The sequence below is a fragment of the Zalophus californianus genome, chromosome 1 (assembly GCF_009762305.2).
Source record: "Zalophus californianus isolate mZalCal1 chromosome 1, mZalCal1.pri.v2, whole genome shotgun sequence".
NCBI classification, from domain to species: Eukaryota; Metazoa; Chordata; class Mammalia; order Carnivora; family Otariidae; genus Zalophus; species Zalophus californianus.
This window is the reverse complement of record NC_045595.1, coordinates 139,684,897-139,712,351: the sequence shown is the minus strand read 5'-3', so window position 1 is coordinate 139,712,351 and position 27,455 is coordinate 139,684,897. Positions and strand designations below refer to the sequence as shown.

Sequence of the window (27,455 nt, the reverse complement as noted above, 5' to 3'; positions counted from 1 at the left end):
TAGATCTGAATATAAGTTATCTATTTTGTAAATGAAGAAACTGAAACTGTAGAGTGGTAGTGACATATGTCGGGTCACTCAGCTAAATGGTGTAGAATTCATGACCAGAATTTAGGTTCTCAAACTTCTATGGCAACAGCTTCTTTCTGTACAATAGCCTATTTTTGTATAGACTGTACAGTCTATGGGAAAGTTTGAACCAAGAGTCTCTTCTTGCAATTCAGTCATAAGATAACGGCTTGATTCTATCACCCATCAGACGGTTTGGCATCCTAGACTCTGCATGGTAAAAGTTGAGACTCACGGTTTTCCAACCATGAGCTACTCTTTAGCTGAAACTCTGGAGAGATTAATAAGGCTAGTTTCATTCCGTTGTTACAGAAGGATAATTTGAAATTAAAACCAAACTTCAAATTCTCCAAACCTCAAATGTGGGAATTCCTTTAAAAATAAAACCAGCAAATCAAATGCCTATTTTATCCTTTACCCACCAGATAAAGCAAGAAACTCAATTTCTGTAACACTATGAACACCATCCCATTACCACTACATAAATTAAGAGATCAGCACACTTTAATTTTTTTCCAGTGAATTCAAATCATAAACTATCCCTATTTACTTAGGAACTGTATACAACCAAAATAAGAAAATACTATGTGAGTCATTACCACTCCAGGTTTTTTAGTATGACCCAGACGAGCAACAGGGGTCAGAAAAGAAAAAAACAAAGTGAAAAAAACCCACGGACACCTCAGTTTTTGTTTAAGATGCTATTATACAATGAAGACAGGTTTTTAAGTACATATTCCATAATTAATAAATTTCTCTCATAGATTACAAACTTTTTATATGTCTGTCTTAAAGCATGATTGTTACACGGTAAAATTTGTGTCAATCCGTACTTCATATCTTTTGCTTCACACTGTCTTATTTGTCCATTTTAAAATGCCACCAAGGATAACATACTTAATATTTTCATAAAATCACTCCTAGACTGCAAGTTGAGGGATCGGCAGGGCATGTGTGTGGTAAGCAGAAAAGATTACATCAAGAGAGCTTAATTCCCGTCACCCCAAAGACCAGATGCAACCAAGAGAAAAAGCCTTCTCTTTAAATGGAGCAAGGCAACTGTTGTTCCTAATTGTTCTTCTTTCTGTTTTTGCGTCAAGGTGGGGTGGATAGGTTTGTGTGTGCATTTTTTTTTTTTTAAACCAAAGAAGAGATTTTTTTTGCATGTAACACTTACCACCACGTTTTGTTTTTTTAAACGTGATTTATGCTTTTAGAGAGGTTCATTTTCAGAAGAAATCTGAATGAGGACACCGTCTGTAGAAAGACATTCCAATGAACTGGTTAGGCAAGTAGTTGTTTGGAAGGAACACCGCCTCAGGGTTCAGGAGGCAGATGGAGGTAGCCGTGGAGGAGTGGGCAGTACCAGGACTCGGTCCCTTTTCCCTTCTCCAGCTCCAGACAGGATTCATATTCATGACTAATCCTCAGGAGTACAATCCCTCACTTCCCACCTCCCCTGCACAGAAAGCACTGATGAGCAAGTACTCCTTTTCTCAAAAATGAAAATGTTGCTTCTGTGTACTCATTTTTTGCAAGCACCGACACCCCCCCCCCCCCGCCTTGACCTAGAGAGAATAGAAGGAAAAGAAAGTCACTAACTCTTTAGATTCCACGCCACAGAGTGATTACCTAGGATGGGTTTTGTTGTATGTGTCAAACAGGGCACATTCTTTTTTACAGGTTTTCACTAAAGGTTCTGGAAAATGTGTGTGCCTGTGCTGTGTTCCCATCAAAGTCATACGAAGACACAAAAGGAGTTTTGGCAAGACTGCATTCAGAAACGAGGATGGGTGATTTATCTGTTACTAAGGATGAAGGCATGGAGTTATCAACCAGTCCAATTCCATGCTTTTACACATAAGGAAAACAGGACTCAGAAGGGGAAGTTATTTGTCCATCAACAGATAGCCAAGCAGTGGCAGCAGAATGAGGACTAGAAGCCCGGACTTCTGACTCCTAGGCCAGTGGCTTCTCACTAAAACTCACGACTGCTAAAGTTTGAGGGCTCTTCAAAATGGAAGAGACAGTAAATTTATATCATAAACCTTGGTTTATCTGCCTATGCCAAAAGACCTCCAAAGAGCTTAATTTTACACATGGTGTAATTCTTGAATCTGTACAAGAGAGGACATACTGGAACACATTGGTTTTCCATTTTCGATAATTCACAAAATAGATGTTTTTTCTCCTCCATAGCCTTCTTAGTTTTCATTCTATCTGATCAACTTCAAGCAGCTGAATTGTTTCTTTTTCAAACTAAGCTATTGCTCGAAGGCACATAAAATGCCTTGGTTAAGTGGGGAGTGGGCTGTATCTAATTCACTAGCAGAGATGGTTTGTGTTGATTCCCTTTGTCCAGGGAAGCCAACATCACTAAATCCATCATGCTCCACTAAAGTTCAGGTTATAGAGAAATCATCCTGATACCCAACTCAGACGTCTAAAGGAGAGGGCTATTTTTAGAAGACATATTTTATAAGGCCATCTAAGTTCTATTAGGTAGTAACATGCACTGGAATGAAGCATACTCAATTTCAAGACAAATCATGTGCGTTTTATATCTAAAACGTTTTAGTTTATGATTCACTGTCCTGTGCCATGGAAGGACACAACTGAGATGTTAAAATACCTGCTCTCTTTCTATCTCTTTAAGAGGGTGTGGTGAGAAAAGCTTTGAATAATATCCATTAAGAGCTCTTCAGCTTCTTGGGAGGATGATAAGTAAATACAATGAAGTGAGAACTGTATTTTTTCTTCTTCTTAATCTATAGATGAATTACGTCTTTCCTAAACACAAAGAATAACTTTGGGGCGCCTGGGTGGCTCAGTCAGTTAATAGCCCGACTCTTGATTTTGGCTCAGGTCATGATCTCAGGGTGGTGAGATTGAGCCCAGCTTTAGGCTCCATGCTCAGAAGGGAGACTGCTTGAGATTCTCTCTCTCCCTCTGCCCTCCCCCCCGCCCCCCTCCCGCTCATGCGCAAGAGCGTTCTCTCTCTTAAAATAAGTAAAATCGTAAAAAAAAAAAAACTTTGATAGACAAAAGAGATAAAAATGAAGCTCACATCACTGCAGACAATATACTTCTGATAGGCACCCCACTCAGCTAACCTATATCCACAAATGAGGTAAGAGGCTTTTACTGCACAAACTGAGACTCTGTCTTTCTGTTTCCCCCACCCCTTCTCTCTTTTCTCTCTCTCTCTCTTACACACACTCACATTTAGATGTTACCTTTTACCACATGAAGACTCCCATAACCCTTCTAATCAGAAATAATCAATCCAGCCTTGGGTTTTTTTGTTTTGTTTTGTTTTTGTCTTTTTGCTTTTTATCTCTATTCCAGTTTTTTATCAACATGGTTCTCATTTTCTAGTTAGTGGCCTATTTGCCTATTCCCTAAAGTAAAGGGACTCTCATTTTCATCTATGCTCCTACTTTAAGAGCTGAGGAAGAAAAAGTAGATAATGAACAGGTTCTTATCTGAAAAGAATAGTCCTGTAGAGAGACACCATCTCAATCCCAACACACCTACTTCTCTTAACAATAAGCACATGACATTGCAGAGTTTGGGGACATAGGCACATGCAGGCACCTCCACATGTCCAGCCACCATCCTCTAGTTGCCCATACTCTGCATCCTATAATCAGTTCAGGAAGACCACCATGTTAGAATGTACCCCTTTCTTCCTGGATCTGACCCCAACTCAACTATTTGTCTATTTTCTTATTCCTTCTCTTCCACGTTGAGTTCCAGCCAAACCTTCCTTCCAATACACAATTTACCAAATTAATTTATACATTTAACTTAAGGGGTCTCAAACTGATAGCCCACGTATATGTTCGGTGGGTCCAGGGAACTTACAAAAATAATAATAATTTGCATTACTCTAAGTGAGGCAAATATTCTCCTGTTCTTACTTATCATCATGTCCTGTTCTCTTGCATTGAACGCTTCCCACATTTAAGGCTGCTCCCTAACTAACTTAGATAGTTCTTAAGGTCTAAAGTACCTTCTCTTTCTCCTCTTTCACAGGGCCAGTATGTTTCCTAAGCTTTTACCTGGACATGATTATCAGAATTCCTGCTGAGGTTTGTCTATATTCTCATCTGGTGCTTACCACTTTCTATCTTGATAAGAATTGTTTGTAAGTGTCTCCTGTCTGGTAATAAATTGTGAGGTCCTTGGCAATAGAACATGCTCTTTATTTATTCATTCATTCCTCAGAATGTCTCAAATATAGAAAGCAGCAGATGTTGGCTAGGTGCAGGACCACTGAGCTGCTTAATGCCTAAAAGTTATGATTCTTTTTGAGTATGATGTGAATACTGTCCCCAAAGTTATAAAGCCCAGCAGTCATTGCTGATGACTAAATTGGTCCATTGTCCAATATGGGTACCCATTTGTAATCTTGTTTATTTATTTATCTCTCAATAGGTAAGCAACAAATATCTTCTTGGATATGATTTAGATCATTTATAACCTAGTTCATTAACTTCATAGCTGTCTCCCCCACTGATTTTAAGTTATAGGTAGTGACAGACTTAGCTCTTTTATTTAAACTTTATACCTTTAGCTGAGTATCTTGAACTTAGTAAATAATCAGCACATTCTTTGTCAAATTGACAAGAATACAAGCATGAAATTTTAGTCTTTTTGCCAGGGAAAAGATTCTTACAAACCTACAATTTAAGAAAGCCAGGTATGAGAATTTGTTAACAACGTCTTACTGATAAAGACATGAAGCCAACCACTTAATAAATGTTTAATTACTTTTCTAAACTATTACACTCTACCTTTTATTTTCTCAATGGCATAACCCAGCAGAACTTTCCACATATTTTAAGATGAGTCACAGCTAAAAATGTCTATTTTAAAGTAGTGACTGGCCTAGAAGTTTCTTCTCTGTCATTATGGCTCTGTACCCTTGGGCAAGTCACTCTGCACTCAGAGCCTGAGTTTCTCAGCCTATAAAAATACATATGTTAAAATATTGGATTGCACCAGTGTTTCTCCAACATCAGAATTACCTGGAGGGCTTATTGAAAGAGTGTCGCCCTCCCTCTTCTAGTTTCTGATTCAGCAGATCTGGAGTGGAACCCAAAATATTTGTGTCTTTCAAAGTTCCCGAGTGTGCCGGCCAGAGATCACATTTTGAGAACTACTGAGCTTAACTGTTTTGGAATCCACACAGCTCTGACTTCATTCACACTAAGATTCAAACCCAGGGATATCTGGGTATCCAGGTCCAAAGTTTGTGCTCTGGAGCAGAGAATATTTTATTATGTTAAGATTACTGAATGACACCCAAACAACTAAAATAAAATACTATTTAGTAACGAAAGTGAAAATGTTTTCTGTGCGTTCTGTTGATACCTGAATGGACACCAGAGTACATGAGCTTTTAAAAGAAATCTGCTTCAAAATTTGACTTAAGTTGAAGAAAATTCAACTCTATCTAGTTTTAAATGGGGAAAAAATGGGCTTAATGGATTTTATAGCATACTAGTATATCTTCAAATATTACCTTCTTTTTTTGAAATACAAAAATACAAATTAATGCAAATATTGCTTTTATCTGCATTAGTAACTGCTCTACTCGGGATTAGTAATTTCCAGTGTCCAGATTTATCACATTCTAAAAAGTAATAGTAATGACCATCACCACTGAGAGCTGACCTCATACAAGATATTATGTTAACGGCTTGGCATGTCTCATCTCAATATGCTAAATAGCTTTTCTCTGGTGTGTCACCAACATCATCATCCTCATCTTGTAAGTGGGTAAAGCGAAGCTCAGAAACATACCAGAATTTAGCCAAGGTCATCCACACAGTGAATGAGAGATCTGGATTCAAATGCAGGCAGCAAGCTCCCCCAGAGCCTGAGCTCATCAGCACTATCTCTAATAGGAGATACAAAGGTGGGTCTACTAATCCAGAAAGTTAGGTTTCATCCAGAGTCCACCATAAACCCTAGTGGAAACATTGGAGAAATTCACCCTAATCAACTTGGATCTTCGTTTTCCCATCTATTAAAGGAAAGCCAGAGTAGAACTACATCATGTCTACTGTTCCTAAGTCTAACATTCTAGAATTTTCTGAGTTTTATAGATAGAGTAATATTAAATAAACTGGCCGCTGAAGGAACGAACAGGTGACCCACAGCAGATTACTTCAAAAACAAATCAGATTCTCTCTGAACCAGCATGATAGGATTTCAGACTCGTCTGTTTTCAAGAGGATGTAAGGTCAGAACCAGCGCCTATGTTTCTGCTGAAATCCCTTTCTGTTTATCTGCCCTCTTCAACTTTGTCATTCTGAATGCATACACACTAAGCACAGTGTCTTAAGTAACATTGCTGAGGTTACACCAAAGACAGGTGTTAGGGGAACTATTTCCCTAGGGCTATCATTTCCAACTCTCCCTCCTCAAAAACAGAGGGAGGGGATACTAGGAAAAGGGTTTCTTTTCAGATTAAACACCGCGACTGCAAACACCTTCCCCTAGGCAATAAATTCTCTGCCCGTGCGTGCTGCAGTTTACCCAAACACCAGAGCAAAAAGCAAACAGCCCCTTTTGTAAGGGAGGGGCTGTCACCTGTCAGTGATGTCTGTGAATTTCTAGCGAAGAAGAAAAAAGAAAAGAAAGAAAGAAAACCCTTTCCCTTATTTTATTAAGCAGACTGTTTGTTCAAGGTTTGAAATGCATACTTGTATTTAAGGTAAAAGTCCCTGGCTTGGCAATCTTGAACAAAGTGCTGCCTTCTGATTGGCTACACCACACAAAGAACAAAACAGGAAAACAGTCTGCTCTTCTGGGGACACCTGAACTCAGTCTAACCTGAGTGGATATTGGGCCATGTCATAAGCAACATAAGTAACTACAAAACCCATCTTCCAAAAAGTGGAAGGCTTTTTCTATGCGGAATATATTTTGTTTCACTTGTTTCCATAGAACTAATAAACAAAAGCTTATTTGGTACAAACCATGGTTGCATGATTATTTTAATGGTAGTAGCCAAGGGGTAAGGGTAGTAAAGATCCTAAGAGCAAGGGTTAAGAAGTGCTGCACAGAAAAGGAGAAAAGGAGAAACTGTTATGTGCATTCCGATGTTCAGGGCTAACCCTAGGGGACAGATAGATAGATAGATAGATAGACACAAAATATTCATATATATTCATATTCTTATATATCATATATTTATATATATACATATATTTATGAAATACACTGTGTACTCTTCTTTCTTCACCCCTTTCTTCATATCATTCCCACCCCAATAATTAGGCCTGCTCACTGCACTCAGAGATGCTCCATTCTCCAAGATGTCTTACTCATCTCCAGTCAAAACTACCATCCCTTCCATAGATTGCAATCAAAATTACATAAAGAGGGACTGTTTCACCTCTATGTGCAAATGACCAGTCACCCAAAAGTATTTGTATTTTTTAAAAAGAGATAGTTTTAGGGCACCTGGGTGGCTCGGTCATTAAGCGTCTGCCTTCAGCTCAGGTCATGGTCCCGGGGTCCTGGGATCGAGCCCCGCATCGGGCTCCCTGCTCCACGGGAAGCCTGCTTCTCCCTCTCCCACTCCCCCTGCTTGTGTCCCTGCTTTCGCTGTCTCTATCTCTGTCAAATAAATAAATAAAATCTTTAAAAAAAAAAAAAGATAGTTGAACCAAAATTGATTCAAGTTTATAGACACTTCTGCACAGTTGTGTGAGTATAAATTGAAAAGAAAAGAAACTCATGAAAAGAAATTTGATAATAAGTATCAGTAACACTGGTGTTCATACAATCTTACTCAATAATTACACTTATAAGCATCTAGTGCAAGAAAATATTCTTTATATAAATATTCTTAAAAATCTATGAGTAAAATAACAGTTAAATCATTGTATATCTATGTAATGACATAACATAGCAATTAAAGTTGTCTTGAAGACTAGTAAGAGAAATATGTTCACCACTGAATGCAAAAAAAGTAGATTATAATTTTATATATGACATGATCTGAATACATCTTATAAATCCGTTCTTACAAGGAAAAAACTGGAAAAAAATGAAAAGTTTTATAACTCTTATCACTAAGTAGGGATTACATATGCCTTTGATACTTCTAAAGTTCTTTTTCATTGGTATGCGTTGCTTTTATAATCAGAGCAATTTATTAATTTGCATTTTATTATGAAAGGTAATATATATTCACCTATCTCAGAGTTCTTATTTTAAAAAAAAGCCTAGACAGACATGTGATAACAAAAATAATTTTTGAATGACTATATTTTCATACACCAGGAACTTTGAATGAAAACAAATCAGAGAATGAAACAAACTATTGCAATTCTCTGAGGCCAATATTAGGTATTATTGTCTATCCATAAAAATGAGGAAAGAGAGGCTCATAGAGATTATCAAGTTCACATGGCTAAAACTGGTAAAGACAGAACTCGACCACAGTATAACTGGCTAAAAATCTTATGTCATAACACTAAAGTAAGTAATAAACTGTAAAATCCTGTCACATAGAATGTAGTCATCAAAGTAAAAACAAGAACAAAAAAACAACCTTGCCTCAAGTCTCCCCACCCTGAACTGCAGTGTTTTTCTGGAAGACCTGACAAGGAGGAAGTAGAGATGGGAGAGAAGTAGGACACTTGGGAAGGAGCGAGGGAATGCGTGGGAGGAACAAAAAGAGGGTAGTAGTGGAGATGTGACGGTGGCTCTGAGAGGCCTTCCTTCAAGTGAGCTCCTGACATTGGTGTCAGACTTAGAGTTGGCAGACATTATGCCTCTCAGATGCCTGGGAGACCAAGACATACAGAAAATAATTGCTGTTTATATGAAATATCAAGGATCATACCCCTTCCACCTTTTGAGCCAGGAGAAAGCACGTAGGGAGGGAACTTGAGAATTTTTGAGCGACTCATGCAGCAATGTTGTTCACCAGCCCCTTATAGCCTGACTAGACTGAACTACCGAAGAATACTTTGTTCACAGAGTATGTGCTTCTTATTTATACATATGAAGAATGAAATTTATCAAATGAGGACAAAACAACTGGCATATCAAAAACAATTTTGATATGCTACAGTTCTTCAATTTTAGAAAACATCTATAGATGTGGTTCATATTGAGTCATGGTGAGTCAGGGTGTGTGTCTGCGTGCATGTGTATGTGTGTGTGTAGGCAGGGAGGGAGAAAAGGTTGACGGAGGTTATGGAGGGAATGTTTATAAATTTATATTAAAAAAAATCAGCAAATTAGAGCTCTGACATGATTTATGGTCCCGCTCAGAAAATATAAGTACTTATTGTTCTTTGAAAAAAAAATCATTCTGATGAACAAAACCATCCATAGAATTCCCTATTCTTCCTGGTAGTATTCAGTCAGAATTGTAACTTTAGTATCAAGGGAGAACAACATCAGTGATAACTATCCCATTCAATAAAATAGACTTGAGTTCTTTAAAAATACATTTGATACTTGAAAGCAAAAATTATAACATTGTCTGATGAAATGTTCAATGTACATAGATGTAATATATATGACAACTACAACATCATGGGGGAAGGTTATGAAACCAATATTGTGGTAGGTTTTCCACATTCCATTTGAAGTGGTAGAATATTGATTCTTAACAGACTATGAGAAATTATGAATATGACAATCCCCAGAGAAACAATTAAAAATATGCAAATAAATATAGCCAAAACCAAGACAGAATAATTAAAAGGAAATACTAAAAATAGGTCAAGTGATCTAAATAGTGGCAGAGAAAAGGAAAACAAAAGAGCAATGGAGAGAACAAACACACCAAACACAAATGCTATATAGATACACATATATGTGTGTGTGTGTGTGTGCATTTATATCATTTACTATATATATATATATGATATAAATACACCAATTAATAGAGATTGCCAAAATAGATAAAAAGCAACCAACTATACATTGTAGAAGCAACTCCACCTCGAATATAATGATAAATATAGGTTAAAAGTAAAAGGATGAAGAAAAGATTTACCATGACAACATTATTCAAAAGTTAGATTGGTTACATTAATATAAAAACAAAGTAGACTTCAGAACAAGGTACATCACCAGGAATAAAGAGAAATATATAATGACAGAAAGATTAATTCACCAGGCAGATAAAAACAATACACCTAAAAATAGAGTTTCAATATATATATGAAGCAAAAACAGACAGACTTGAAAGGAGAAAGAGACAAACCCAGAACTGGAGTTGAAGACTTCAGTATTCATCTCTTAGTAATCAACAGAACTAGAAGCTGAAAATAAGCAAGGCTAGAGAACAACTGCATAATACCATAAACCAATGAGCCTCAATTGATGTTTATCGAACACTCCACCCAACAAAAACAGAATTCACAGTCTTTTTAAGTGCCCACAGAACATTCATCAAGATAAACCGTATCTTGACTCATGAAATGAACCTTAACAAATTTCAAAAATAGGAGATCATACAAAGTATGTTTTCTGATCATAATGGAATTAAACTAGAAGTCAGTAATGGAAAGATAACAGAAAATACCCAAATACTTGGAAATTAAACATGCTTGTAAATACACACAGGTCAAAGAGAAAGTCTCAAGAGAAGTCATAAAATATTTTAAACTAAACAATATAAAAATACAACATGTCAACATTTAGGGGATGCCACTAAAGCAGTGTTTCATGGGAAATTTACAAACGTAAATACTAACATTAGAAGACAAGAGAGATCTCAATTCAAAAATATAAATTTTTAATTTAAGAACCCTGAAAAGGAAGAGCAAAATAAACCCAAAGAAGCAGAAGAAAATAAGACCAGAAATAATAAAGTTGAAAACAGAAAGACAATAGAGAAAAACAATGAAACCAAAAAGCTGAGCTGGCTCTTCGAAAGATCAATACAATTAATAAACCTCTAGTGAGACTGATAGAGAAAAGGAGAGAGGACACAAGTTACCAATATCAGAAATGAAACAGGAAGATATTTCAGATCCCACAGACATTAAAAGCTTAGTAAGGGAATATTCCAAACAATTCTCCATACAAAAATTCAAAACTTTGATGCAGTCAACCAATTCCTTACAAATCACTATTTATTTATTTTTTTAAAGATTTATTTATTTATTTTAGAGAGTTACAGCACACACACGCACACATGGGCAGGAGTCACAGAGGAAGAAGGAGAGAGAAACTCAAGCAGACTCCACGCTGAGTGTGGAGCCTCACATGGGGCTCGATTATACGACTGTGAGATCATGACCGTGAGATCACGACCTGAGCAGAAACCAAGAGTCGGGCGCTTAACCCACTGCACCACCCAGGTGCCCCTACAAACCACTATTTATGAAAACTTAATCAAGATAAAATAAATCATCTCAATAGTTCTATAACAATTAACGGAACTGAACTTATAATTAAAGAGCTTTCCAAAAAGAAATATCCAGGCCCAAAGGGTTTCATTAGCAAATTCTTCCAAACATTTCAGAAGAAATAGTATCAATTCTATATAATCTTTCCCAGAACATAAAGATACCTCACACAAAGCACAAACACAGAAATCACACTGAGGTTCATGAACAATAAAACTGGCAAGATGAAAATGACCATGCATCATGATTGCTAATACCATCTCTCAATGGTGAGCTTAACCTTCATTTTCTTTAAACTGTAGTTTCTTTCCTAGCTGAGTTCAAACCTTTAAAGCCTACAAAATTCTACCTAGTCTTATCATTTTATAGATATTATAAACAATGCTGTAATGAAGCCTTCATTTCTGTGTGTGTGTGTGTGTGTGTGTGTATACTTATTTACATATCTTGAAATTTTTTGTGAAGAAAAATGCCTAAAAGTGGCACTTGTGGATGAAGGGTAAGTACCTTTAAAATTAAATAAATTAGAAGAGGCAAATTGTCCTCCAAATATATCAATTTATATTCCTGCCCAAAGTGAAAAGATTCTCTGTTTCTCAACAATTTCATCAGCACTGGATATTATCGAATCATTTAAATTTTTTGCTGACCAGGTAGATGATAATCTATGATACAATCTATGATGATAACCAATGAAACTCATTGTTGGAATGCACAATTTTTTTATTATTAGAGAGATTGAACATTTTATGTTGGTTAAACATTTGTGAATTACTTAGATTACTCTTTGCCAAAGAGCAGGGACTTCATCTTTCTCTTATTAATTTTTAAATGTTTAGGTGGTTAAGGCCATTAAACCTTTGCCATGTGTTATAAATTTTTCAAATTTACATTTTGTCCTTTTTTCTATAGAAAGTACTCCTTAGCCAAATGTTTGAATCTTCTCTTTTAAAACTTCTGCGTGTTGGGGCACCTGGGTGGCTCAGTTGGTTAAGCGACTGCCTTCGGCTCAGGTCATGATACTGGAGTCCCTGGATCGAGTCCCTCATTGGGCTCCCTGCTTGGCGGGGAGTCTGCTTCGCCCTCTGACCCTCCACCCTCTCATGTGCTCTCTCTCTCTCATTCTCTCTCTCTCAAATAAATAAATAAAATCTTTAAAAAAATAAAACTTCTGCGTGTTACCTGATAGTTTTTTAATAAATTATTTTCATAATAGTTATCCAAACTTGGATCTCTTTTCCCTTCCCCATTTTGATCAATTTGACTCATAGTTCAAGACCTAAAAATATCACCTTCTCTGTAACATATGTCCAGTCTTTTAAGGCACAATAAATCATTCCTTTTGTGTCTTTAAAAAACAAATAAATAAAAATAAACAAAAAAATACATACATATGAGTCATTTTGTACACATTGGCTCATTTGCTGTATTATGGTGTTCTCAAAGCTAGAGACCATGATTTGTTCATCTGTTTCACAAAGAACATAGCATGCAGTAAGTACTAAGGAAATGCTTGTGGCTAGATCTAGTGTATATACTCGAAATCTTATAGGAATCTTGGGTCATTTAATATGTAAGGCAGTATACTTGGTGCTGTGGCCTAAGCCTTTCCAAAACATACACTCTCTGCTCTTCTGAAATGCAGAGCTGAAGACTCCTTGTGTATATCTGGGATGCTATAATAAGAATTTACAAAGCTGGATGGTTTTAGATAATTGCCACTCAAATCACAAGGGAAAAACCCAGTTCAACTAAATAAGGCTTCCTTTAAAGCACAAAGAACCAATAAATGCAAAAATAAAAGTTACGTAGTTTCCATCAATCATTCCAGGAGAACATTTAAGTGTTGATGCCCTTATCTCCTTCTTGAAGATATGACAGGCATGTTTAGGCAGTTTGTAAATAAGGCAAGGCTGAGATACAAAGGAATATATTAGACAGTAGAAGCAAAAGCCAACAGGATCTTGGAAACACAGGCTAAATTACGAAAAAAGTTTGAGAAATCTCATCACCTTCATTTGCTAATTCAATGTAGTTCATTCTTCAGTGACATTAAAATCATTCTAATGAAGAAGGCACATACATTCTCTGCAATTCAAATTTCCTTTGTTAATAATCAGAGCAAGGCATTATGACTCCATTTTATGACTAATTACTAAGGTGAAGGTTGTATCAAAAAATCGATAAAAATGGAATGCCATTCTCAATTTCAAGATTTCTGTCTTTAATAACCTGACATGTTGTTTCATGTCCCCAGATTCATATTTCTTGCACAGTGAGAACATGCTTGGCGGAGATCCCAAATTTTTAAAATATTATATGCAAAAGGAAAGTAATTTATGTGCAGAGTCTTAGATCTATTTAGCTATTAACCTCTACATAAAAAAAGTGAAAATATGCTACCAAGTAGCAGAAGCTGTCTGTTTGAAGGACGAGGAATCTAAGAAGATCCTTGTTCTTACTTTCCAAGCCAGAATACTAGTTATAGGATCCTGAGCACATCTACCATTTTGCCACTCCTGGTGCTGAGGACCGTCACTGTTACACATTCCCGTCGATGTGTCCTCCACACGTGGACATAGATGAGGATGTTGGAATGATCATAAGACAAGGGAAGACACAGGATTCATACAGACCTATAACTTACTAGCAATATCTCACTTCTTTGGATATTAAAAACAGAACAGCCACAGAGAGGCAAGCTTAAGTCATCAAGTTCCTTTCTCCCTCAACCTGTAGATTTCTTTCAATATCCTTGTTCCTGAGTGACCTATCACTGGAAAAAACCACATTTCATTTTATTTTCCAGCTTTTTCTGGATCATTTCAATCCCTATTTCCTTGCAATGTTTCTGGGTCTCATTTCCTGATTTTGTGTTATCCTCAATTTAAGCTGGTAAACAATTCCAAGCTTGAAGGTGCTAATAAGTGATGGGACAAATGTTTTATCATCCGCCATTACTGATGGTGACCTGTGCCTCTTCAGAGAAGGCAAAGTGTGGAGACTCTACTATAGGGTTATCTCATGGAGGAGGAGTGGTTTCTCCACACAGACATCTCTAATGCTCACATAACAGACAGGTACTTAAGAAGAAATAGAACTCAAGTTCCTCTCAAATACAGTACCCTGGAGGAAAAATGAGAAAAGAAAAGATCAAGTCCAGTAGTATTGGTAAGATACTGACACTGCTGTTGAGTACACATGTCATCCTAGAAAAGTTATTTAACCCGTTTTGCCTTTGATTCATTTATAAAACAGCGATAATAAATTCTACCTCACAAAGTGATTGGAAAGATTAAATATCAAACATGTTAATTGCCACCAACTACTGATGCTTAAGGAAAAGCTAATTTCAAAAATTTGTAATTTAGAATTATAACAGGAAAATCTGGTTCAATTTCAAATTGAACACACTCTGTTTCAATCAGTACTCCTAGTAGCATTATTAAAAATCTATTTCAAAGAATCAATATCGTGTGTGTGTGTGTATAACTGACACTCAGGAAAAAAATGTTGAATGCAAATGGATAATCCTTTTAAATATCAGTATTTCTTAAATAACAATAACCTCCAACCCATACAGCAGTGCATTCTTAGACCCTTATCATGAGGGCAATGACATCTATGTAGTTTCTTGACTTTCTCCCCTTCTTCATTTTTCCCTTTTCTAACATCATTGTAGAGCTTCCATGACTCTCACTCGGATACTCCACTAGGATTTTTTTAAAGTTTCCTTTAGCTGATTTGTAAAAGCACCAAAATGGACGTTAAATGACTAAAGTTTTGCTCAAATAGCAAACCTGAGTACTTTCCAACAGAATTGAGAAAACAGTGGAAGTAAAGAATAAAGTACCTCAGCAGTGTTAACATTTTTCAATTGACAGAACAATAGTTAGAAGGGAAGGAATACGAGAGGCAGAGGGGACAGGAAGCTTTGCCGCTGTGAATGTTCAAGAAGAGAACAGTCCTCTGACTGGAGATATCCTAGAACTGTGCTACCCAATATTCTACCAACCAGACACATGTGGTCATTTAAATTTTAATTTAATTTAAATTAAGTTCCTCAGTTGCACTAACCACATTTCAAATGCCCAAAGGATACATGTGGCTAGTGTCTACTGCATTGAACAGTACAGAATATAGAACATTTACAACACTGAAAGTTCTCTTGGACAGGACTGCTTGAAAGAGAACTTTTTGACTTTTTAAGACAACTTCCAATTCTCATTTCACAGGACTTCAAAATTTCCTGAGGGTCTATTATGTGACGGCTACTGTAACAAACAGTGAGCATGACAAAATATGGCCCCTGTCCCCTTGAGAGACAAAGAAATAAACAAAGATAAGATTGTATAATAAGTAATAGGACTAAAAATAGACCTAGGTTGCTTCAGAGGAATAGTCTCTAACTCAGACTGGTGGTGAATAGTGATACGGAAGTTTTCCCAGAGAAGACAGGATATACTGTTTGTTGAGAGACAGAGAGGAATTAGCTAGAGGGGAAAACAAAAACAAACACAAAAACAAACACACAAAAAAGATGTTCCTAAGGAGAGAATTTCTAATAATATAAAAAAATAAGAAAGGGCATGGCACATTTAGAAACCACATGCTTCAGTGTGTGAAAGTGTGTGAAATAAGAGTAGAAACCATAAATAAAAAGGCTTGATTCTCCATTTCAAGCTTTATGTAAATTCACCTGCTTTTATGAGTTCAGGAATCAGAACAGAAAATCCCTGGAGAGAATATAAAAGAAAGGTTTGCCTAGGCTTGTGCTACCTATCAAGAGGTGATATTATTAAGTGAATTGGCGATATCCTAATTTTGAAGTCACTCTCAAATCAGAATTGACCCCTACATAGGTTTAATTGTAATACATTTCAAGGCCTTGAGTGACCGGCCCCTTGGATTTATCCATCCTTTTCCTTTCACTAGCTCAAAGATAACAGACAACTGTGTCAGTATTATAACAGAAGGGGCCACTGAAGAATAGTTATATTGCTTTTATCAATTTAATGGCAAAACATCAGTATATTTGCAAAGTTACAACTTTATATTTTTGGCTGTTTCCTCTTCCCTTTCCTGACACATCTTCTCCCAATATTAACAACAACAACAAAAAAGTACAATTCCAGATAAAAAAAATATATAGTGAAAATTCCAGTAAAATCTTCTATTAGATAAGAAAGGCAAGGTATTTTTATTTTTTTTTTATTTTTTTTATTTTTTTTTTAAGATTTTATTTATTTATTTATTTGAGAGACAGAATGAGAGACAGAGAGCATGAGAGGGAAGAGGGTCAGAGGGAGAAGCAGACTCCCCGCTGAGTAGGGAGCCCGATGTGGGACTCGATCCCGGGACTCCGGGATCATGACCTGAGCCGAAGGCAGTTGCTTAACCAACTGAGCCACCCAGGCACCCAAGGCAAGGTATTTTTAAAGTGATTTCCAAAATCATGTCGACATGTGATCTATGAAATCCCCACCTTTTTTCTAGCTCTTTTCCACCTGTTCTTCTAGAAGGATTTGTTTGTTTGAGTTGTGTGTGTTTACAGAAAAAGCAGGATTTGTATGGTCAATGAATAAGAATGAAAAAAAATAAATAACAAGACAAAAAACAACCCAGCACTATGTACTACACAAATACAGAAAATTTCATCTAAACATTTCAGAAAAGTGTTTTATTATTATTAATCCATCACACTCCTGGTCTCCCCATTTTACAGATGAGTAACTAAAGCCCAAGGTCATGAGTGACTCACTGGCAAAGCACCCCCCCCAAAATACTATTTTATGTATTATTTACTTTCTTTCCCCTTATTCTATTACTAGGTACTTAAATCTGTATCTCGATTCACATTGAATTTACTTCCTCCTCCTTTATTTAAGGATAGTTCCATGAAAGAGGCAGCCTGCCATAGTATAGATAGAATTTGGATAGAGTTCAGATCTAGACTTTGGTTCTGACTCTAACTTGACCTCTTGTAAAACCCTGGACTGGTACCACCCTCTCCAAATTGGGATAGACATAAGGAACAATTCAGATAAGGAACATAAGGGATTATTCCCACCCACCCACCTTCTCCACACCAGTGGGAGCATATGCAGTAAGAAGAGTTGAGGAAGACCCAAAATCCACAAACACTTAATTTTCTCTCTGCTGATCACATCGACTCTCTGCCTAGTGGCCTTGTCCATTCAGGGCCATCTGCCTTTTTATATGCCATGAAATACACAGACGTCACAGAGATGTGGATGGCATGGCCCAACAGATTAAAGGAGATGTTCCTGCCACTCACCCACATGGGGTCACTGAGGTCCGAGTCCTGCATGCGGATACAGTCCATGCTAATCTCAATCTTGTTTCTTGCACCATTTTCTGATGGTTCATCCACAAAGTTCAAGTCAATGGGCTGAACTGAACATATGGGCCTACCATAAAGGACAAACAAAAGTGTGTTAGGCAAGGAATGGGACTAAAACACAAGCACCCAGTTGATAACAATGAGCTCTCTCTCTTTCAAAGTTGGCAAGGCTCATTCGTTGGAGTCAGAGACTCTAGGTTCAAATCGTGGCTCAACCACATGCCAAATGTGTTATCTCAGGCAGTTCAAATCTAAGTCCTATTTGTAACAGTGGGAATCATGATCCCTGCCCTTGTCAGAGAATTGCTGGGTAGAACATGGGAGAGAAAGGATGTATCAGGAATTGAGTATTTTATACCCTATCCCTTAGAGTACGAAGTACTCTGATATTCTTCTATCTTCCACTGAATTTACTCACTTATCCAAACTTGATCTTAATAAAGGAGACAATAATCATTTTGCTAGCAGGGCATAAATGACCAACAAAATTTAGTATTTGTGTTGAAACAGCAAATAAGAGTCTTTAAGCCAAAGGAACAGATTTTGGGTATCAAGGGAGTCACTGGAGAAGTTATTGGGAGTTAGGCAGGAAAGCCTCCCCACCTTGTTTAGATTTCAATTCAGTTAATTAGCATATAGTATATTATTAGTTTCAGAGGTAGAATTCAGTGATTCATCAGTTGCATATAACACCCAGTGCTCATTACATCATGTGCCCTCCTTAATGCCCATCACCCAGTTACCCCATCCCTGCACCCCCTCCTCCAGCAACAGTTTGTTTCCTATGATTAAGAGTCTCTTATGGTTTGAGGAGAGCCCTTCTGCTGCTCCAAAATTATACCACCTTGGAATAATGATCTTTTGGTGTTGTAAACTGAATAAACCTCTACTGAATTTTGAACACAGAAATACTATTGGAGGAAATAAATTTTTCCAACAATATTGACTGATTTTTATTGATTCTAGAAACATGCCCTAGTAAGCAATATTTTTATAATCTCTATTTATCATAATTCAAATACAACATGTTTTTGCTTCTTTGATACTCACTGTTCCAGAAAATCCCAGATATGTTGGAAGACCTCTGGACTGAGGAATTCACTTGTCTGTGTGCTCTGGGACATAGTGGATCGGTAATAACTTTCTTTCCAAGAGAAATGAGCTGGCGTTTCTACAAACCTTAAGAGGACAAAAATGAAACTAGAATTACAGTTTCTGTATTTATGATATTGAATATTAAAACTAAAGCATACTCAATCAAGAAATCTCAGGTGAATTTTCAGAACCATGCAGGCATATAAAGCAAATTTCAGAAGTTGCTTGATTGGTGTTTCATTGGGCAGTATCATGGATCCCATTTTGCTGTAAAGTCAGATAATCACATCCTATATCAAATTATTTTGTAACTAGTAATGTTGTTACACTCTACACTTCCACTACCCAGCATCTATGTTCTGAAGATTTCAAAAAGAAGATAAACATTCCTTCATTAAGTCTGGCAGCAAGGGTGACCTATTATTAAACCTGTTTTATAAATGTCTCAACTGATTATCTGTCCATTCTGCCTCTAGCAGGTAAAAAGTAGAATCAGAAAACAGAAAGGAGTTCAGAAAATTTAAATTTCACCTGCAGTAAAATCACCTCTCTCATAACTACCATCTTAGGATTGTGCCCAGGGACAATAAATGCAAACCTCTGAACCTAGATTTTTTTTTTTTGGAATCACCGGTTAACCTACTTTGATGTGTGTGTGGGCAGTTTTTAATTGGAGTGTAAAATTCTATGTTAGACTAAAGGATAAGTAAACATCTGAATATGTTGCAGATGAATGCCATTTCTGTTTGCTCTATTTTGTTGCTGGGTCCCCAAGTTCGCCTTTACTTAAAAAAATAAATAACCTTGATCCCTATATATGTGAAGGAAAATGCCAGCTTTCTCAGGTGATGCTGTCTCCAGGTCTGCATATTATCTACACAGATCATCTCAGTCTATGATTCATTGTGATTATCAGTAGACTAAATTTACCCCTGGATGAAATTAGCTAAGCTCTTAATCATTACTGTTAATATTGTAAAGTATTAATAAATAGTGTACTAAGATAGTCAATCAACTTAAATTTGCAAATGAACACTCTGGTCTAGTTACATAATAGAAGATAATAGCATTGTATTTATTGTTGATAATTTCCAAACTATATGGAGAAGCACATTCATTTACTCAAGTTAAACACATAGAATCTATTATTTACTAGCAAGAATAAAGGCCACTGAAAATAAAAAGCAAATAAGACTGTCTCACTCTCTAGAAGGTATAGAAGGTAAGACAAGAAACCAAATCTCTAATAAAAAATAGTAAGAGTATGTATAACACTATGAAAGTACAAAGATAAAATGTATCATCTCATCTGAGGGATCAAAAGAAAGAGCCTTAAACAATCTGAAGAAATTAGCTATGCCAGGTAAGGATTAATGATATGAGTGAGCAGTCTATGGCAACAACAATAGACAAAATACTAAAATGGAAAATAATTTGGTGTATGTGAGAAAGTTGCAGGCAACTCTATGTTAGCACAGTAATAAGATCTGGGGCAGAGAATGCTGGAAAATATAGCTGGGGAGAGAAGAAGAGAATTGTATGCTATGTTCAAAGAAGCTTAAATATTTCAATACTTCTAGTTTTTGCAAAACATTTTTAAATGAACTTTTTATCTTGAGATCAATATAGATTTACATGCAGTTGTAATGAATTATACAGAGTTCATGCAGTTTCCCCAATGGTAAGTCACAATTTACAAAACCCTTAAAAAATTATAACCAGGATATTGATACTGCTACGATCCACTGATCTTATTCAGAAATTCTCAGTTTTACTTGTACTCATTTGCACACATGCATACATGTATATGTTGTATATGTATTTAGTTCTACACAAGTTTTTGATCACACGTGTAGGTTGGCATATCCACCCCCACAGTATTAAAGGATTTGAAGGATGAGACTGACAGAATACATTTCATATTGATAAATCTGGAAGCTGTGTGGAGGAAAGGTTTATAAGCATATCAGTTTATGTGCAAAGTGGTTACACCAGTCCAGGGAAGACAACTGGAGGCTAGCAGAAGTAAGGATGGAGAAAACGGGGATAAATTCAATTATTAGCAAAAAGGTTAAATCAGACATTGTTTATGTCATGTTCACATTTTCTCTCTAGTTTCTCTCTGACTGCTAAAAGACCTTCCCTGTATTTCTGACCACTAACCAGCTGCAAAACTGTGGAAGAGCCTCCCAGCTCCATGAACTTCAGCTTCCTTGATTGTGACATGGGTATAGTCATCCCTGCTCCGTTGCCTCACAGAGGCCTACGCAGTCCTCAGTGATTTCCTCCCCACAAAGCATTTCCTGGTCCCTTACTTGAAATAGAATCTTTCTTCTCCAAACTTTCCTGGCCTTTTGTTGCGTCTCATCAATGCTAATTCATCCTATATTACTTGTACAACAATTAATCGAGTGTAGAGGACCTTAAGTAACTTGAAGGCAAAGCCCGTATCTCCTTGAATTTCTTAGTTTTATATTTTCTTGAGGCTAGAGTGGAAGGAACATGGGTTTTGAAGCGAGACAGACTTGGGTTCAAATTTTAGCTCTACTACTGACGTACTCTAAAGTCATGATCAAGTTACTTAACCTCTTTGTACCTTATTTTCTTCAACTATGCTTCCTTCACAGGGTGGTTAAAAGGCTTACTTGAAATAATGTGCTACACATTTTCCATATAGTGCGTGGTAGTCAATACATTGGTTGGATTAGATCAAGTACATAATTTGTACCCAGAAAATACTTACTGAATTGAACTAATTAAATAGCATATTTGAAAGGCTTCTTAAAGCTGTAGAAGTGTCCCACAAAAGTAATTATATTAAACCTGAATTATCCCTCATTTCTCTGCAGTTCAAATTGTTTTTTTCTCTTTCTGTGTCTGTAGGCCCAAACAGTGCTCCCATTACCTCTCATTTTCTCCTAGATCACCTTTATCTCAGGCTTGCTACATTGAACGGGGCAACAGCTCCTCCCCACCCCTACCCCCCACTCCAGGGCCTCAAGCTTTAAGGGGACTTGATTACAAAAGATGGGATTGGGCTTTGGAATAGATCAGTGGTTTTCATATTGGTTTCATGAAACTAGGGTTTCTGGTGCCTCAGTGGGTTAGCCAGATGTAAAGAAATGTCCCTACTAGTAGGACTCCAGACACGCCTTAACACCAGCAAGTTTGGCGTTTGCATCTTAAGTATATTATTGTTCCAAGCAAGATTTCATTTGAAGAACTGGTTCTGTTAACAATTTAAAAATCAGTGGTCACAGTTAGAGGATCTCCCAGGTGTCTCCTATGCAAACCAAGAATTGATTCTTGGTCTCTGAATAAAGATGGAAAACATTATTGAGAGAAAGGAAGGAAAGAGATCAGCTGGTGCCATAGGGCAGGAAGGGTGAGGTAAATCCTATCTTCAGAGGCTTTGCCTTTGGGTGAATCTCAGTATCAATTTACTCATGGAACAATCACTCTGTTCAAATGGTCTTGTCAAATCAGTCACACCCAAAGTTAGGAAGTCTCAAGTCACTTTTTTTTTTCCTTTCAGCTTGTTTTTCGTGGATGAACTATCCTGCACTCTTTACATTAACTCAGCAAAAAAAAAAAAAAAAAAAAAAAAAAAAAAACCCTACACTGTAGAAGTCACCTGAAAACCCCCAAAGGTATCTGCTTATAGTCTGCATTCCCTCCTGCTCTTCCTGTTCTGCCCCAGAAGTCACCACTCAAATCTCTTGCATTAAATTTCTTTCAGCACTCCTGAAAAATCTCCCAAATCCACTATTTCAGAGTTCAACACAACCTTAGTTTTATAGATGGATTTTAGAATTAATAGACTTCTGAGACCATCTAGCCTACTTTTTCCTATTTAATAGATGGAAAAGCTAAAATCTAAAAATAACTAGTTCGGGCGCCTGGGTGGCTCAGATGGTTAAGCGTCTGCCTTCGGCTCAGGTCATGATCCCAGGGTCCTGGGATCGAGTCCCGCATCAGGCTCCCTGCTCCTTGGGAGCCTGCTTCTCCCTTTGCCTCTCTCTCTCTTTCTCTGTCTCTCATGAATAAATAAATAAAAATCTTTTAAAAAAAATAAATAAATACATAAATAAAAATAAAAATAACTAGTTCAACCCAGCTATATTGTATTCAACATAGGTCTGTACCCACAGTCCAGGAAGAATAAATTGAGACATCAAACACTAATTACCAACCCTTCGCCTCTTGTAACAGTTCCCGTACTTGTCATTTTCTGGATATTTAAAGCCTCCTTACTCCCCTTTAGAACATCCAAACTTAATACTATGAGAGTAGAAGTACATTTGATTAAATGTCTTCTAATTCACTTAAAATAAAACAGCATTTAGTAGTGATGCAGACCAGAAACTCACTGGCTGCTCCTAGAATTCCTGACTCAAAGGCTCCCTTGATGTCATTTCTTCTGGTAGAGAGAGAATGTGGCACAGGAACTCCAGGAAAGCAGACTGGGAGTGCCCCCTCAGTAACCATGCCCACACTTGGAAAGATGGGGTCACACATGAACCTAAACCTTTGAGGACCACATAGAATGTCAAAGTCGGTTGTGCCCTTTAAGACTGTCTAGTCTAGCTACCTTATTTCACAAGGAAATTGAGGCTGAGACCTGAAAAACTTTGCCTAAATCCATGACCATGCTAGAATACTGGTTAATGAAGGCAAACTGTTCAATATTCTGGAATTTTCCACGGCAGTTGTTAAACATAGTCATTATTATAATTTATTATAAAGTATTAAAATTAAAATTAAATTATGTTAAAAGCAAAGATAATAAATACTCAAAATGGATCACTTCCTAATTATTTTACTATTATCTGTGTTCTCGAAAGCCATTTAAAAAAATAATGTAGTGAAATTGCTCAGATTAAAAAAAAAACCTCTGTGAATTTATTGCTATACTCACCTAATAATATATTTTAGCCAAAGGCTTATGTGCAAAGGACTCAACAATACATATATTGAGTACTATGTGAAAGGCTACATGGGAGATTTAGTGATGAGTGAGACATGTATCTTGCTCCTCTGAAAGTTTTTCATAGTTCAATGCCAAAAATAGAACACCTTCAATGTTTGTCTAATTTTTACCTTTTGTCATAACCTTTTGTGCTCCTAATTTCCCGCTGGACTGTGACCTTCTAAAGGACAGAAAAGCCAGCATTGGGCCATTCATTTTGGTTTGTGCTCTATTTGCCTGGTGATTGGCAGGAAAGACTTGCCATTGATTATGGCAGGATTTCACTTCACTGGGCCTGCTTTTCCAGTTTTCCACATGATAATTTTAAGCTCAGAGAGGATAAGGAAATTGTTCAAGATCACTCAGCTAGTAAATGATAGAACTGGGCTTGCTATTTATTTATTTATTATTTATTTATTTATTTACAATAGAGCTGGGCTTTGAATTTAAGATTGTATGACTTCAAAGCTCATGCTTTATTAAATTATATATATTACATATACATGGTTCTAGTTTTCATTAATCTTAAAAGTTGAGCAATAGTGTTTTTCATAGTTAGGAGGATTTTTTTTCTATAAAAGAACAAATTTCCTACTAATTCTGTCTCATCATAAGAGTTACCCTTTTTCCTTCAAATGAGCAGGAAATGGCGTGAAAAAACAAGTACTGATCAGTGAATGATATTGACAAGAATATCTGTTCTTCCTGCAGATTCCCAATATTGATTGGAGTTGACTCTCAAATGTAGTGTGAGAAAAGAGAGCTGAGGTCTCTATTATTTTCCAAGGGGACTTGAGTACTCGAATACTATGGGAGTGTCCCCAGTTCTCAGATAGAAGTTGTTTAAAACTCTGAACCTGACTTCCTCTTCTGTATATCCATCTAATCTGTCAATCCATCAAATTATTGCCTAAGCCTTTATTACCAACCTCTCTAGATCTTCCCCAGAACAAGTCTTCCAATGCAGGAGCATTCCAAATCACTTTTAGTTATTTTTATTTTTAGTTTGGAAACACTCCTATATTTTCAGTTTACTCTGTTATTATGATAGCCATTATGATTATTAATTGTCATACTTAATTTTAGGGATGCCAAAGAGTACCTTGATGCCCTTTAATAAATCGCCTCATCATTGCATGCAACAATGCCCAAGAGCCCTAGAGGAGTAAACTTATTCATATGCTTGAGATATGTTCACCTCCAGAAAGCTACGTACATAATCTAAATCAAGTCCATTAACATCTTTTCTTCATTAAATAGAATTCTTTCCTTTTCAACTTCATGTTGAAAAATGACCAGTCTGTTCCTTATCACTGTATTCACCCCATGGTCAAATCCACATGCCAGCTTCACTCGTGGCAGAGAAAACTTACACGGGTAAAATGTATTGAGTATATCTTATGCCTTGAAATACTGATTTGCCACAATTTGAAAAACAAAGTGTCATAACCAAGAAATTTCATTTTATATTTTATTACTGAACTAATAAACTAAATTCTTAAGAAAGTCTCTTTTGTATCCTTCAGTGTCTGTTTATCCTCCATTCTGCCACTATCAGTTCACTTCCCTTTCATATTCAGACTTTTCTCTTCCCACTACCACCTGTCTGAGGATCTGCTTGCCCACAGCTTACTTCTGCCATGATCCTTTACTGTCTAAACCAAACTCTCAATTCTCCCATCAAAGCCTATATATCTAGTGTCAACTCACCAGTTGTTAACTCTGAGGGAGTGATATTTTCTTCTCTCAAGTCCAAAATCCTCTAAGTTCCACATTTTGTGTCCCACTCTCTAGCCTAACCAACTGCTGCCTTAAAAAGGATGATTTCTCTGACTGTAGCCCCCATCTCTCACACCCCCAGCTCACTGCACCTTCTTCCTGCCCTCATTTCATTTGCCAGCAGTCTCTCCCAACCGACGTGTGATCATCGGTCTTCCCTAAACAGTATTTTTATCAGGCTACTTGTTCCCTGACTCAGAATTTAGAATAACTCATCTTTGATCCCTGGACAAAATCTAATCAGACCTCATCCCTCATCCCTTTTATTCCTTTGGGCAGATGCTCTTTTCCAAATTATTCAGCCAGCTATATCCTACAGGTTGTTTCTTTTCAGCCATGAGTCTTTTCAAATTATGGCCTCTTGTACTCCCCCCATCTTCCCCCAGGTCATAATCTTTACTTTTGCTACCATCCAGTACAAAGCTCAGCTCCCCTATAAAGGGTACCACGATACACTAAATGTTTGTGTCCCCTCCAAAATTCATAGGTGGAAATTTAATCTCCAATGTGATAGTTTTTGTAGGTGGGGCCTTTGGGAGATGATTAGGTCATGACGGTAGAGCCCCCATGAGTAGGATTCATGCCCTTATAAAAGGGGTCCATAGAGCTCTCTCCTGCCTTCCACCATGTGAGGTTACAGAGAGTGAAGACTGCCATCTATGAACTAGGAAACACAGGAACCAAATCTGCCAGTGCCTTGATCTTGGACTTCCCAGCCCTCAGAATTGTGAAAAATCAATTTCTGTTGTTTATAAGCCACCCAATCTATGGTATTTCATTATAGCAACCTGAATGGACTAAGACATCTATGCTATTTTTTTATTGTTTGAGTTTACTTCCTCAGTTTGGCATGTTTTAAGCATTCTTGTCCTTCATTAATTCTGTTGTAATCTACACATGTTGAAATGATGTTTCCATTTTGTCTACACAGGTCCTCTAACAAGGGAGGAACTGGGAGTCAAAAACCTGTATTACTATTTTCCTGGTTCTTTACAGCAGAGAGTTATAGGGGGAAAAAAAAAAACATGAAAAGGGCTTTATTTCTCATCCCCTATACTTTCTTTCTACAAATGAGGACTCCTGGGGATTTTATTCACAGTCCCATACGAAGCCCACAGGGTTCTAGTGCTAAACCCAGGGCATCCTGGATCCCTCAGCAATGCTCTGAAGAAAGCGGACAATTAAAACTTTTTGTGGGCCACTTGGGTGGCTCAGGCAGTTAAGTGTCCATCTCTTGATTTCGGCTCAGGTCATGATCTCAGGGTCATGAGATCAAGCCCACACAGAGTCTGCTTGGGATTCTCTCTCTCCCTCTCTCTCTCTGCCCTCCTCTTGCTCTCACTCTCTAAATAAATAAAATATTAAAAAAATCTTTTTTGTAAACGGAGCAATCTCTCTAAATCCATGAACATAAAAAAAAAGTTATCATCCAACATCACTCTCCTATAATCAATTGATCAGTTAATAGTCTGATCCATTTCAATTTACAATTTGGCATCTGGTAGAAGATAATGATAGGGGAGACGAGTCCATCTTACTTTAAAGCCATTTTAACATTACGGCATGCAAATAGAGGTACATGCAAGCTTACAGGGAACTTATCTGTAACCTGTCCCCAAATTAGAAGAATTTAGGAGACATTTGAATAGCTGTAATCACCATGACATCAGGGTTTGGATATGTTAGGATTTTGCACCAGTGTGAAGACCTGATAGGAAGTTCCAATATGAGAAAAATTTAAAAAAAGGAAAAAAAAAAGCACAAGAATAAAGAGACAGGTACA

The 27,455-nt window shown here is 37.0% G+C and overlaps 1 protein-coding gene across 3 annotated transcripts in view; it reads right to left on the bottom strand.

Annotated features, from left to right (window-relative positions):
- TP63 (tumor protein p63) overlaps positions 1-27,455 on the bottom strand; it is a 229,370-nt gene that overhangs the window by 125,638 nt on the left and 76,277 nt on the right. For all 3 annotated transcript variants that reach the window (XM_027587687.2, XM_027587688.2, XM_027587689.1), the window contains exons 2-3: positions 18,880-19,008; positions 17,764-17,896 (exon numbers count right to left, since the gene is read on the bottom strand). In XM_027587687.2, coding sequence (XP_027443488.1) covers positions 17,764-17,896; positions 18,880-19,008 — 262 coding nt within the window. The remainder of the gene's footprint in view (positions 1-17,763; positions 17,897-18,879; positions 19,009-27,455) is intronic.